At 39.0% G+C, this 14,327-nt stretch overlaps 1 protein-coding gene across 1 annotated transcript; it reads right to left on the bottom strand.

Moving 5' to 3' along the window:
- Positions 1-559: 559 nt before the first annotated feature.
- On the bottom strand, positions 560-11,145 carry LOC136541722 (ABC transporter B family member 28-like). The gene is made up of 16 exons (XM_066533774.1): positions 10,622-11,145; positions 10,329-10,516; positions 9,622-9,645; positions 8,916-9,017; positions 8,590-8,680; positions 7,728-7,828; positions 7,521-7,571; positions 6,496-6,624; positions 5,115-5,177; positions 4,779-5,034; positions 4,139-4,287; positions 3,977-4,066; positions 2,700-2,834; positions 2,552-2,608; positions 2,396-2,452; positions 560-1,121 (listed from the first exon to the last, which is right to left on the bottom strand). Exons 1-16 carry the CDS (start codon positions 11,001-11,003, stop codon positions 885-887), a joined length of 2,112 nt encoding a protein of 703 aa, XP_066389871.1. The 5' UTR covers positions 11,004-11,145; the 3' UTR covers positions 560-884.
- Positions 11,146-14,327: the final 3,182 nt, after the last annotated feature.

Raw genomic sequence — 14,327 nt, 5'->3', positions numbered from 1 at the left:
GCCAAGGACTTATTTTATGTTGTGAGCTTCGGTGGACCTAGGAAGCCGTGCCAGCTCCAAGATCGAGAACTCGGTGATTTGCCATTGGCTCGCGGCGACGAGCCGAGCCAGCTTTGAGATTGAGAACTTGGTAATTTGCCATCTCCGTTCCAAATTATAAGTAGTTTTGAGTTTATCTATTCATACATTTTGTTACGTATCTAGACATATTATTATATCTAAATACATAGTAAAATAAATGTATCAAATAAGCTATAATTTGAAATGGAGGAAGTATATTCTTATGCGTGTGATTTGTGAAGAATGTGATAAGGAAAGGCTCCAACCACTCACGATGTTTTCACAATACCATCCATCTCCTTAGCTTCAAACATTGCGTAGACTATTGTCAATTATTGTTATAGCATGTCGGGCTGATAAGTCATGGCTGAAAATACTGTTAGATGATTTGTTGTGAGAGAAACATTGTTTCGGCTGAAAAAAAAATAAGTTAAAAAATACGAATTATAAGACAAGCGAACAAGGCCATAGAAAACTAATAAATAGGAAATGTAAGGGAGGATAAGAAGTTTGTTGCACTTTATTTAGGTTATTACTATCAACTTCGATACATGTGTTTTCCGATTCATATATTGTTTCTGTGGATAAAAAACAAACTATAACCTCATTTTTTATAGATATAAAACTATAATAACCTAGGCCACATTTAGAATGTGGATTTTTTTCTGTTTTCTATATTTTTCCTATGAAAATGAATTGATTCCTATGAAATTCATTATGAATTCCATGAGAATTCCTATGTTCCAAAGGGCCCTGAAGGAAAATAGAGTAATACAGAATCCCCTACAGTGCAGTCAAACCGTGCCTCGGTTGTTGACGTGTTATTACTCGAAAGCAAGTCTTTGTGTCCCGACAAGTGATGCATAACTGCCTCCCTTAGCAACCAGTTCTCCGTGCGTCCCCAGTTCAGTTATCCTGCCCTCTGAGCAAACAGCAATTCGATGTGCATTCTGTACGGTGCTCAGCCTGTGAGCAATGACCAGAGAAGTCCTTCCCTTCATCAAGTGGTTGAGAGCTTCCTGCACGAATCGCTCACTTGTGGCGTCCAGTGCACTAGTAGCCTGCAAAAATAACATAAGTTCGTAGGTAGGCTCAGTGTATTCGCAGTGAAGGAGAAATACCACATTCTGAAATATATGTCGTTTTAGTTTTGTTAGAAGCTGAACTTTTTAAAATTTAACCAAGTTTATAAAATGGTTTATAAAAAAATATATCAACATATATTACACAGATCAGTTTCATTAAACCCACTATGAAATGTCCTGAGAGTGCATTTACTCCGCTATGTCAATTATTTTTCTATAAATTTACTGGTTAAGGTTAGAAAAGTTTGGCTTAGGATAAAACTAAAACATTTTAGAATTTGGAATGGAGCATGAACTACCACCAATATGTGCCATTTTATTATAGATTCATTATTTTGAAACTTTTTAAAAAATTAAGGCTGATCTACACCACATTTGTCTATTGAAAGCTTATCTATCATTTCTTTAGTATAGAGTATTGGCAGACATCCATCTATAGTATTGCAAAAGGTTAAAAAGGCAACACTTTGAAAACTTGGTTTTAGCTCATCCAAAGAAACTCTCAAGTTTACACTTGATAACTGGCGACCTTCACCTGCAAACTTTGAGTATGTACTCAAGTTTTTGTCCTTTTTTGCCCTAGATCAATGTATTCATAGTTTTGAGTTACCTGAATCCATGTGCCGACACTTTAATATTCTCGACATATTTACTTACCTTTCTCTATTTGCACAATAAACCCAATGCAGCAGACATGTTTGACCCAACTTAACAATGATTTGATACAGTCAGCTCAAGCCATCTAGCTTGTGCAGTAATTATTGGTAGCTAATGATACATTTCTACCATTAATCCCTCCATTTGCAGATTCCCTGAGTTACAGTAATTATTGGTCGCTAATTATACATTTCTACCATTAATCCGAGTGATTACACATTACTGGCCCCTCCTTTATTTGTGTTATTTGTGCTGAAGCTCCACCACTACTGACCTTCGACACTGATCTCCCTCAAGATCAGTTTGTTAAAGCTCTACCCATTGAATGACTACATTCCACCCAAGCATGGGTAATGACAGGTCATAATTATAATTTATCTTTATTATCTCCTATGCCACATCAATGGATCGATTTTATGAACTGAATGATCGATTTTATGAACTGAACAATACAGTAAGTGCATAATCACACGGACATTCCCTTCCTAAGTTTACTTTTTTTTCTCCACAAGAAATTAAGTTAGCATCCTTGATACAATATTTGGAAAAATATAAAGAATAACAAAGCTAGTTGAAATGTAAGAATGGCATACCTCATCAAGTATTAGAATAGGAGCATTTTTCAAGAGGGCTCGTGCAATTGCAATCCTCTGCAAAGCAACAAATAAGAGTGTACATTCACAACAGAATTATGAACCTTGCTACAGAATAATTATGAACCTCCTTTAAACGTGAATGTAGCAGATTACCTGCCTTTGTCCCCCACTTAGGAGACTACCTCGCTCTCCAACAAGAGTGTCATACCCCTAAAATACCAAACAAGGATATTAGCATATGACTCGAAGATAACTAGTCCAATCAATGGTGGGCTAAAGCCAATGATAAAGATTTCCGTACCTGTGGAAGAGAGATGATGAATTCATGAGCATTGGCAGCTTTAGCAGCTTTTATTATCTCATCCTTAGAGACAACATCATCTGGGAGACCATAAGCAATATTTTCTCCAACAGACACGGAGAATAGGACCGGATCCTTCATGGAAGAAAAATATAAATTTCTCATAACACTAGCTACTTCTACATATTAAAACATGTTTCAAACATGGCATGGACAATGAGACACAACTATGCCTATTAATTTCTATGATAAATGTAGGTTGAAACAGTGAAAATATGATACAACGAGAGCGCAGTTCATTACAAACCAATTGGTTTTTTTTTTGTTATGGTGGGTCCTCACTAAAACAGTAAGGTCAGGGGTGGATATGAATAATTAACCACATGGAGCCACAGCGTAGCTAGCAAAAGAACAGTTAAATCCTAACTGCAGTTATTTCATTATGTTGTCTTGAGTTCCCTCCTGTCCACACAGTTCCAGGTTGACATGAAATGTCAAGAACTGACCCCAAACTCATAACAGTTTCACAGTCAATCAGGATATATTTGCACATATCATTAGTAAAAAAAAAACATTGATAACCTACTCCAAACGATCCTTTGCATACATTGATGGTACATTGAAACTTTTTCTGTGCTCTCATTCTCAATATGTGAATCCTTGCAGACAAAAAAACAACTGCTCAAATCATAGTAGCCAAAGCCAAACCTAGTGGATCAACAAGACAAAAGAAACTGGCCCCTTTGTCTGGTGTGGGATGCTCCATGCCAGAATCTCCTTGAACAAAATAAAGAGTGGCTTCTATTGGCAAAATTTTCTGAAAGTAACCTAAACGCCAGCATGACTGAACTGCAGTTGAAGTATTGGGACTCTTCACTCTATGAAACTTCAAACTGAACAAAGAGCAGCTGAACCTATCTGTTTCCCAGAAACCACCTAAAAGCCAGTGGCAATGTGTACAGAAAATGCAAGAACTCACAGGGGCTCTAGGACCCAGGGGGGGAGGGGGCCGTAATGCCTTGTATATATGTGCGGCAATCAGGTCAGCTAAAAAAGGGCCCATCAGGCCATAATCAACCCAGTTTGAGTGGCAACTACCTTCAATCTGCTGAATAGCTGATTGCTTTAGTTACTCAGATTCTTTTACGTACGAATATGGACTAACATGTTCAACCCTATGCCAATCTTATAACAGCAAGTGACAAAGAAGTTTATATCCTCGAAATATGTATAGTTATAGCAGCAAAATACATGGTGTGGAAATTGCAATAATATACCTGATTCACTAGAGATACTACTCGAGACCATTCTCTTTTGTCAAATACACGGATGTCTTCTCCTGCGACAGTGATGGAACCTTGAGTTGGCTGCAAAAATGGAGAACACTCAAAATGTTGCTACAATGAAAAAAATATTAGTATCACTATAGGATACAGTACCTCATAATACCGTGCTAGAAGTTGCACCACTGTGCTTTTCCCAGCACCACTAGGCCCGACAAGTGCTGTGACTTTTCCACACTCAATTGTAAGGTCAAGGCCATTTAAAATCTCCACATCCGATCTCAGTGGATAAGAGAAATGGACTTCTGCTAGAAACACATGACTACATGAGCGAGTAGAACTGAAGTCATCCAAGAATGTTATGTTAGTGCATTAGAGGTTGCATGCTGCATGTACTATTGACATTACAGAAACAATCATAAAAATAATAAATTGAATTGCTCTCATCAAATTTAATAAAGATGAGCTAATGACACAATGTTAAGTTACCAGGACTATTCACAAATTTTAAGTTACCCTGACTATTCACAATTTTAAGTTACCCTGACTATTCACAAATTTGATCTGTGAACATATTTCATCTTAAGTATGTTTTTTTTAGAAAAAATAAAGGTGAAAACAAATTAAAAAAAAAAAGATGAGCTAATGACACAGTTTTCAGTTACGAGGATATTCAATCATGACACATAAGCTAAGGAACAATATGCTATATAATAATAATATATAAGGCAGACAAAAGGTGAAATATAGTATAAGCTTAGATATAAGGGCATCCTAGATATAAATACAAACAGACCTTTCAGATGAATGTCACCAGACCAGGCTAGATTACTACAGCTACTGGATGATTTCAGCTCTGACATGAAATGTTTGTTAACAGAGCCATTTTCATACACTCCATTGGAATCATCAAACTCTTTGCCATCAAGTTCTTTGGCTAAACCATACGCAAGTGAATCATCAATGTCCTTCGCTGAAAGAACAGAATTTATTCTCTCTACGGAAGCCAATGTGGCACGCAGATCACTAAGGGTATTAACAGCTCCTTGAACCTAAAATGTATGATCAGCATAATTAAATATGCAATAAAATAACATCAAACTACAAAAGGTTCTCGGAAATTGCTACTTACAGCAAAGGTTAATGTGAAGGTGTAACCAATAAAAGATACCATGGTTCCAACAGATAATTTGCCCTGAAATGGTGAATCATCATATTCTTTTTTATTCCATGACCAGTCAATCCAAGCTTGACAGAATCAAATGAAATTTCAAAACACAAATAGGGTACTAAATGACTATATAACTATTACAACAAAGTTTCTCCATGCATACAGTCCTAACATAGGTACAAATTGCACTCCATAAAAAAAGACAAACAAATCACTTTAAACATATAGTTTTTTTGGTTCTGGAGGTACATTCCACTACAAGCTGCAAGCACGCTCAAGCGAATGAATTTGATACAGTAGATCAGCATTTTGATGATGCAATTGTTGCAAAATGATGTTCTCATAGAAAACAAAGATATAAACTAATGGTAATCTATACCAAAGATTCAAGCATTTTCAGAGTCTGTCTAGCACGATAATATGTTTATCTCCATATATGCCAGATATTATCTAAAACACTAGGAATTCACTAGACACATAGCACAAACATCCAAACAGCTGAGCTCCATTTTGGAATTCACGAGACACATAGCATTGAGCATTGGGAGAAATCAGAGATGGTTTGAAAAATGTGAAATGGCAACCTAACTACATAGTCCGAGATTTTCGGGGACTGGAACTGGGCGCATCAAGATAAAGTAGTGTCTGTGCACAGATTAAGCTCACCAACTCTGGCCATTCTGGCATTGCTTACTCCTTATTTGTTTTTCTTTCTTGAACACGCAGGAGAGCTGTGTATCATTTTCAATAAAGAAGAAGGTTTAATAAAATACAGAACAACGCTCCTGAAGAAAACCTTCTGTCTGATAGGCAAGTAATCCCTGTGTTCATCATTTTCATTAGCACTAGTGGTGATTGCTGCTGTCATATAGGAAGGACATGACCTTGCTCTTTTGTTTGAGAAGCAACGGTCAGCAACAGTAGGCAGTAAGGAGTAATGGAGTGGTTGTTAGATGATGAGTATGTGTGTGCATTCTACCTCCATTGGCAACGCTGTCATTCGCGCCACACTAACACAAAACACGACCACAAAGACAGCCCCTAGCTCCAGTAGCACAGCAGAAAGAGCCTTGAACTGACACTGCCCTCACCACTGAAGCCACATTCAAGTTGGCTCCATTGAAGACAATTGTTGCAGGTTTTTCCAAATTTCCCAGGCAACTAGAATGACCAAGGAGTTGAACCTCTTTCTGAAGGGTTTCTGTGCTTGTCAACTTGTTTTAACGTTTTGCACCACCAGCTTATATGTTAACAGAGGCAACAAGTGCACCGCTTTTACCAAAGAGAAATTAATGTAAAAAAAAAAGAGTAATACATATATGTAAGCGATTATGTGGCTTACCGCATTGACTTTTCTGCCACCAAGAATGTAAAGCGCCATTAGGGATATATAGACAACTACTCGAGTTAATGATTCATTAGCAGATTTCAGCACTCCAAGTTTTGTGCCACTAATTTGGTAAGCATGTGCCTGTAAAACCAAAAAATGAACTGGTGAGTAGATGAAGTATGACTGTAGTACCGGTGTACTGCCTCTTACAAACCAAATGGTGCATAACCTGCGTGTTCGAGAAAAAAAAAATTATGGGATAACATTTGGCTCCTTTTCTTAACTCATTTATTAAACAAAATGCTCAAACCTACATACTGTTTCTAAGGGAATAAGTACATTTGACTCTATGCTTTCAAAAATGGTCAACCTAATTCCCTGAAATTCATGTACTAGAGCACTTAATTGCCTAGGGATAGTTCCGAAGGCATGCATGGCATGGTCAAGATTTCATCTTTACAGAGGTGCCACATGGCCAAACATGTTAAGTTATGCATGGAGACTCTGAAATGTTTGGGAGTTAAGACAACTCTGATCAGTCTGGTACTTGATTCTACGACTCCACGTAGGGAAACCTCTTCTGAAATAACTAGAGATCACTGGTACTTTAAGTATAATGGTAGATGACCTGAAACTATAGTACAGGGAATGTGGAATTTCCTGAAAGTTTAGAAGCAAAATCTTCAAGTTTCAGGTTTCTATTGTGAACATAGATAGGCAGTATGTACTTTAATATGTGTGTGGGAGAGACAGGGACATGGGCTACTGCGCTACTTTAATATGTGTGTGGGAGAGACAGGGCATGGGCTACTGTGCTCCAGCCTTCTAGGCCCAAAAGTCCATGGATAGGAAGCACACTTCAGAAAATGTAAACTATTGAAATCACAAGGGAATTGGGTCTGTTTTAACTTGCTCATCGGCTAAGTACCTAAGCCCAACTCTGTTTCAACCTGCATCGTCCTTAGTCACAAGAATTTTCTTAAAACCACAATGAATGCCAAATATAATAAAATAATACTAAGCATCTCATGTCTTACCAAATTGTCAAACAAAGAAATTTGTCGTTTTTCACCACCAAACGACCGAACCTGCAAATGAATTTTTGAATCAAGGATAACATAAACCACAGCAGTTAACATAAGATGAGAGTAGATAAACCATTTCATCAGTAACACAAAAGAATGAACCTTGAAATTGAATTAATGTTTAAATGTGCATGTTTCAGACGAAACAATGGCACTCACAGTACGAATAGCTGAAAATGTCTCTGATGCACAGTCTGATATGCGTGCTTGCAAGATTCCATAAGATTTAAAAGTGGGAACAGTTGACCTCTTGAAAATAGCTGATTTAAAAAAAACATAAACTGGCATGTTAAAGGATATGCAACTAAAACTATCAATAGCACTTCAGCAAAATATTTCTTAAGAAGAATGTAGTAATCTGTCACCAAAATGTAAGAAAAATCATTCATGAAATACACAATAACTTAAAAGGTATATTCGGGTGGGTTGGACAGGGAAACTTCAGAATAAGTCCTATGCTATCCTACAAAATGATATAACATTGCTAAATTTTAAAAACAAATCCTATGCTATCCTAGAAAATGATATTAAATATTTGTAAGTTTAGCATGCACAAGACAAGAAGCAAGTAGATCAATTTGTAAAAAGAAAAAAAAACTGATAACCTAAAACAAAACCAAAAAAAAACATCAGCAGAAAGAGGGAGATACTTTTTATACAGAGTGATTGCATTATGAACATTTACCACAATTAAAACTCACAAATGAACATGATTTGTGGAGATATGTTTAGACAACTCAAACAGCACAACTGTCTGTATTATCTCAATTCGGGCTTTCCACTAGTGTTCCTCAACATATCCAATACATTCTCAAGCAAAATCAGAAATCCAGCACAGAAAATATTGCATTTTAAGTTCATACTATATACAAGAAACCACAGAAGTATAGGTTTTGATGGATCTGATCTAACTCCATTATTCATTATATCCTAAAATAGCTACATATTTTGCATTCATCACATATATCATTATGTCCCAACAGTGAGACATACTGATGGCAGTCAGTTATCAGAAGATTACCAACTAGCGCGGAGATGGAGACCATAAGGAGCCCAAGAACTGGAGCTAGCTCAGTTGATAGTGTGAAAAGTATACAAAGTGTACCAATGATCTGAAAAGTAAAAGTAGGAGAAAAAATGTTTTAGTAGACCCTCACCTGAAATAAGGAGTAAGTAAATGAACCACTAAGTTCAGTATTATGATCAAGAGAACAGAAGGTCAAATATGGTTGAAGTTAACATTTTCATATCATTCTAGTACACCTCTGAAATGTTGTGATTGTATTAATCAAACTCTTAGCATTTAGCAGTATCAACCTTACATTCTCATAGTGTAAAGTTTCTTGCCTCAGAGAGTGCCCTCAGTCCACGATCTCTGGATATGTTATCACTTACAATACTCTTCAAGGAACCCAAATCAGATGTCAATAAACCAGTCAACTCACCAACCTGCCATCAAACAGTAAGATATTTATCTCAAGATATGAAGAGACAATTTCTTCCCAATTTATCGAGTCTAGAAGGCACCATTTTCATATGTTTTCATGGATGATACATACAGCTAAAAATTCATGCTTGAGACAGACATAGGCAAAAACAAAATCATACTTAGAGAATTGCCCTTGGATAGGAGTGCATAGAAAGCAAATATTCACGTGCCCAAACTCTATCAGCAGGCTTTAGATCCCCTAATAATATCACTATTATTGATGCCTTAGATATATTTATTTTATTTTTCTCTTTCTTTTACCGAAAGCTGGTTTTCATCTAATCTTGAATAAATCATATAAAATTCTTCATAATCATACAGATCAGACCAATGTTAATGGTATGTATGCCATTATGGAAGACGTATCACATGTTACCAACAATGGAAACAAGAGCCATATACTTTATTTCCAATCTACAGTACTATTGATGATATTTCAAAAAGTACATACATTTTAAGTCACAAGTGGGGGATTTGTATTTTGTTAATGAGGTTTTCTTCCTTCTTGGTAACTATCATGATTAAGTATGAAGATGGTGCTGTAATTGCTAGAAAATATATTACCTTGTGACGATCGAAAAATAACATCTGCAAAAGGCAAAAATAAGAAAGTTTAGAGGGAGTTCCAAGCAAGGAGCTATTAACAACAAGAAGTAAATGCACACTCTTTTGCTGACTACCAAATTGAAATGTAATGAGAAAATGCAGCCTCTAATAAATTCTATAGATAAAGAAACTTATGCACTATGATTATGAAAGCAATAGCCAAAGACCCTAGTACATTGAGCTTTAACAGGCTATGCATTAACGGATTACTAGTACATAAACAGGCAACGTTAAAGCACAACCTGTTTTAAAGATTTCATCATTGATGCATACAATGCCTACTGCACTGGAGTGTTGATACTACATGAATATTTACATAACTTGCTGCTAGTATCATCCAGGTATGTAGTATATTTACCTAGTAGAACTGTATTAAGTACTTATGCAACCTAGGAGGCAAAACAATGTGAATCACTTCATCATATGGATCGAAGACTAATTCTATCTCTGAAGGTGTATTAAAAAGTTAATTGATGATAACTTTGTTTGAGCTACACTTGGCAGAATTGTTGGAGAACCTAAAACAGCTCTGCGGTCAAGGTAACAAAGCCATGCAAGTAATCAGCAAATGTCGATTCATCATTCATACAAGCACATCCAATGTTGTCAGAATGCAGAATAATCAATATTCCATTCGTAAAACAGGAGATGTCGGGTGAAAGTACCTTTTGGATCAGAATCCTTCGAAATATCTGGCTCCGCAGCCTTGCCATAACCTGCTCCCAGATGATGGTCATATTGATCACGAATATGATGGTGAAGACGGGCTCCAGCGTGTACAGCACCGCGATCTTGGACAAGAGCCTCCACAATGGCTCATTCCCCCTCCCAATCAGGGTCTCGAAGAACCTCCCTGCAACATAAACACAAGGCGCGGCCAGCACATTTCAGAAAACCAAACAAGCAGCATCCGCGGCGCACCCGAGAGAGGCCGCAACCAACGCCCCCAGTACCTCACCTGAGAAGAGCGGCATGGAGAGGGTGCAGGCGGTGCAGGCGACGAGCGCGGCGAGGCAGACCGCGATGCGGGCCCTGTGGCGCGAGAGCAGCGCCCAGACGCCGGCCCAGGTGACGGCGTCGGAGGATGAGATCGCGGCGGCGACATCGGCTGCCGCCGCGGCGGCGTCGAGGGAGGGCGGCGCGTAGGCGGCCTCGGGGCCCGGCGCCGGCGCAGAGATGTAGGCGCGCGGCGGGCGCGGGCGAGCGAAGTGGAGACGGTTGCGAGGAAAGGACGACGAGAGGGGGTTTGCGGCAGGAGGGCGAGGGGGCCACGGCCACAGGGTGGCGCGGGAGGAAGCAGGGGTGAGGAGAAGGCGCGCGCTCCAGGTGGAGATCGCCATGGCGCTGATGGCTTGGTTTGTGCGGATATCTGATGCGGCGATGGGAGGCGGAGAGGAGGCGAAGGAACAGGCAGTTGTGTTGCTGTTGCACGCGCAGCCGAAGAGCGGCTATCCGTTGCAGAACTCCACGGATCACAGATGGGCAGACGCAGTCCTTGCGTGCTTCGCATGCTCTCGTTGCTTTCTTGTTTGAAATTCTCCGAGCTCAACAGCTAGGTGGCATGCCAATTTGGAAAGATCTTACTCCTTCCTCAGAATGGCCGGATTAAGAAGATAAAATTACCCCAAATTAGCTCTATCCGAATATTTTCTCACCTTTCGCTACTACTTTTATAGCAAAAGGGAATGACAGAAAATTCGCTCAAATTTGCTCTATCCGAATATCCTCCCCAGAATGGCAGAAAAATAGCAAAAGGGACCGGTTCTTTTTATCAGGTAGTTAGGCCCGTTTTGGATGGACTAGGAAATAATGATTAGCTATGACTAGTAATTAGCTAGCTAAAATTTAACCTAGTCATGTTTGGATCATCATCTAATTGTTAGTCGCTGATAGCTAATTGTTAATCCAAACAGGATCTTAGAAGTTGGGGCGAAATATTAGAGTTAGCTAGCCGCTTAGCTAACAACTAGTCGTGGGCTTAGCTAACAAATTAGCTCACATGTGAGCCCCATCGTTTTGAGTGGGTAAACTAGGAATAATTTGGGCTATTTTTTTTTGTTGGCTAACTGTTGCATATAAATGTTTCAAAAGTAGATTGGGTGTCGCATATGAGATGTGCGTGTGAAGCGAGAGAGGGCGCGAGCAGTCCCCACCCGGTGACGGTCGGGCGGCACGGGTGATACAGGCGCGGTCGAGCCACATCAGGTGACACGGGCCCACACGTGAACGCAGGATACAGAGGGAAAACTCACTGCAGCCACGTGCATCCGGGCGCTAGCGATGCCCCGAAATTATGTGGTGTTTGGATTCAGTGACTAAAATTTAGGAGGTGTGTCGGGAGGACGTTGCATGGGGGTTCGGATACTAATAAAAAAACAAATTACATAATCCGTCAGTACTCCACGGGATGAATTTTTAAGCCTAATTAATCCATCATTAGCACATGTTTACTGTAGCACCACATTGTCAAATCATGGACTAATTAAGCTTAAAAAATTTATCTCACAAATTAGTCACAAACTATGCAATTAGTTTCGTAATTAGTCTAAATTTAATACTCTATGCATATATTCAAACATTCGATGGGACAGCGACTAAAATTTAAGAGGGACAATCAAACACCACCTTAAACTCCAATTCCGTTCGTGGTGGCAGATGGAGTCGCCGTCTATCTCTGGACTAGACTGAGCGTGACCCTTTCCTGTAGTCCTGTGACTTGTCGTTGTCGACACCTCCGGGACTTCGGGTCTGTTCGGCTGGTATTAAAGTCGGCTGATAAGTCGATCTTAGCTGATTTGCTGTGAGAAAAAAATACTGTAGATTCTAACTGATAAGCCGACTAATAAGTTCAAGTGAACAGGCCTATCGACTGTCGGTCCAAATCTGACACCACCATGACTTTTTGAAAAACAAGACTTTTAGCACTCACTTTTTAAAGTTTATTAGAGATGGTAGAGGAGTCGCGGTCTTTTTAAGGTCACGTTCGTTATCAGCCGTAACGTTTCAATAAAATAATAATTTTTTTTTCGTAATAAATCAGCATAAACATTCACCGTTTTTTTAGCCAGCCTTTTTAAGGTCACGTTCATTATCAGCCTTAACGTTTCAACAAAATAACAGTATTTTTTTCTCATAATAAATCAATATCAGCCTCCACCGTTTTTCTAACAGCCGAATAGGACCTAAAGTTTAGGTATCACGTGGCCACTCTAGATACGGTGAATTGTTGTGGTCCAGGTCCAATCTTCCATAGGAATGTCATGAGAAAAATGCTGGGGAGTAAAAAAAAAAGGGCAGACCTAGTGCTAGAGGCTCCCACATGAGTGGGGTTATGAGAAAAATGCTGGGGAGTATACAAAGAAAAAAAAGGAAGTCCATACACTCCAGATTCCTCACAAGCAATGAGAACAACATGCTTATACCAATGAGACTGGCCCGGTTCTGCTACACTACTTCAACAGCTCTTTTTAGCAAATGAATAGTATTTTTCTCTCGCAACATTTCATCGTAAGCCAAATTTCATCGAAAGGGACAAGGCCAATAATTTACATCTGTCGTCATCCTTGCATCCTCGGTTTGGTTTCGGTGTAGTGGTAGGAGAAGAGGCCCATCCATTTTTTTTAACCGAACCCAGCAGGAGACATACTCATTATTTATATTAAAAAGAAGAAAAAACTAGAGTACTAGACTGGATATTACAATAGAACAACAAGAACCCTGAGTGTGGAGTAACGGCAACAGTCAAAACAAACAAGAAAGCCAACATCGATGGACCAGAATTGCATTGACATATACTCGTCCAGGTGAAAGCCAACTGTTGATATTTCTTATGCTCAAATGGAAAATTTCACAAACACACAATATCGATGTAGCTTCACCTAAGAGTATTCTAGGGTATCATATTTATATCCTCAGGAAAAACGTATGGCTAAGAGAATTGATTGATACGATTTCCAATAATTATGCCACCATCAGTTACCCGACTCTAAATGGGGGTAACGATAATAAAAGAGTAATGTGACACAGAAGAATAGAAGAGTATCGAAGAATAAACGACGTAGCTAGTGGAGAACAACGAGTGACTACAAGGTTCCTATGATACTTCTACTACTAAACATAACTCTAGTATCAAACTATAGAGATATAATAACTATGCCAAGAAATAATAAGCTAGGATTCGATAGCACTTCGGGTACAGACCAAACACCAATAGAAAGGGGTGAGAATGGTTGATAGATATAGACCAGAATATTATGGAGAATACATAGGCTCTGTTCGCTTGTTGGTTTTAGCCAGGGCTTATCAGCCATGGTACAGTGTTTTCCTCTCACAACAAACCAGCACCAACCAGGCTTATCAGCCCAGAAACCAACCAGCGAACAGGCTGATAGGATAGACAGGACTGTCACCATCGGCTAATTACCACAACTATCCTTGAGACTAGCCGCAGACTATGTCATCATCGGCTAATTACCACAACTATCCGTGGGACTAGCCGTAGACTAAGGTACCCAATAGTATAAGCATGATGCTTACACTATATGATACTACTCTAATCTCGCGGAAAAAGATCAGACTAAAGCATCCACTAAGGAACGAAGAACCATGCTATGAGATAATCAATTATACTAAACAAGGCTTCAATTATAGCACTATGGTCTAAC

The sequence above is a fragment of the Miscanthus floridulus genome, chromosome 3, assembly GCF_019320115.1.
Source record: "Miscanthus floridulus cultivar M001 chromosome 3, ASM1932011v1, whole genome shotgun sequence".
NCBI classification, from domain to species: Eukaryota; Viridiplantae; Streptophyta; class Magnoliopsida; order Poales; family Poaceae; genus Miscanthus; species Miscanthus floridulus.
The sequence above is the reverse complement of the archived record's forward strand: the minus strand, read 5'-3'. Positions and strand labels throughout refer to the sequence as shown.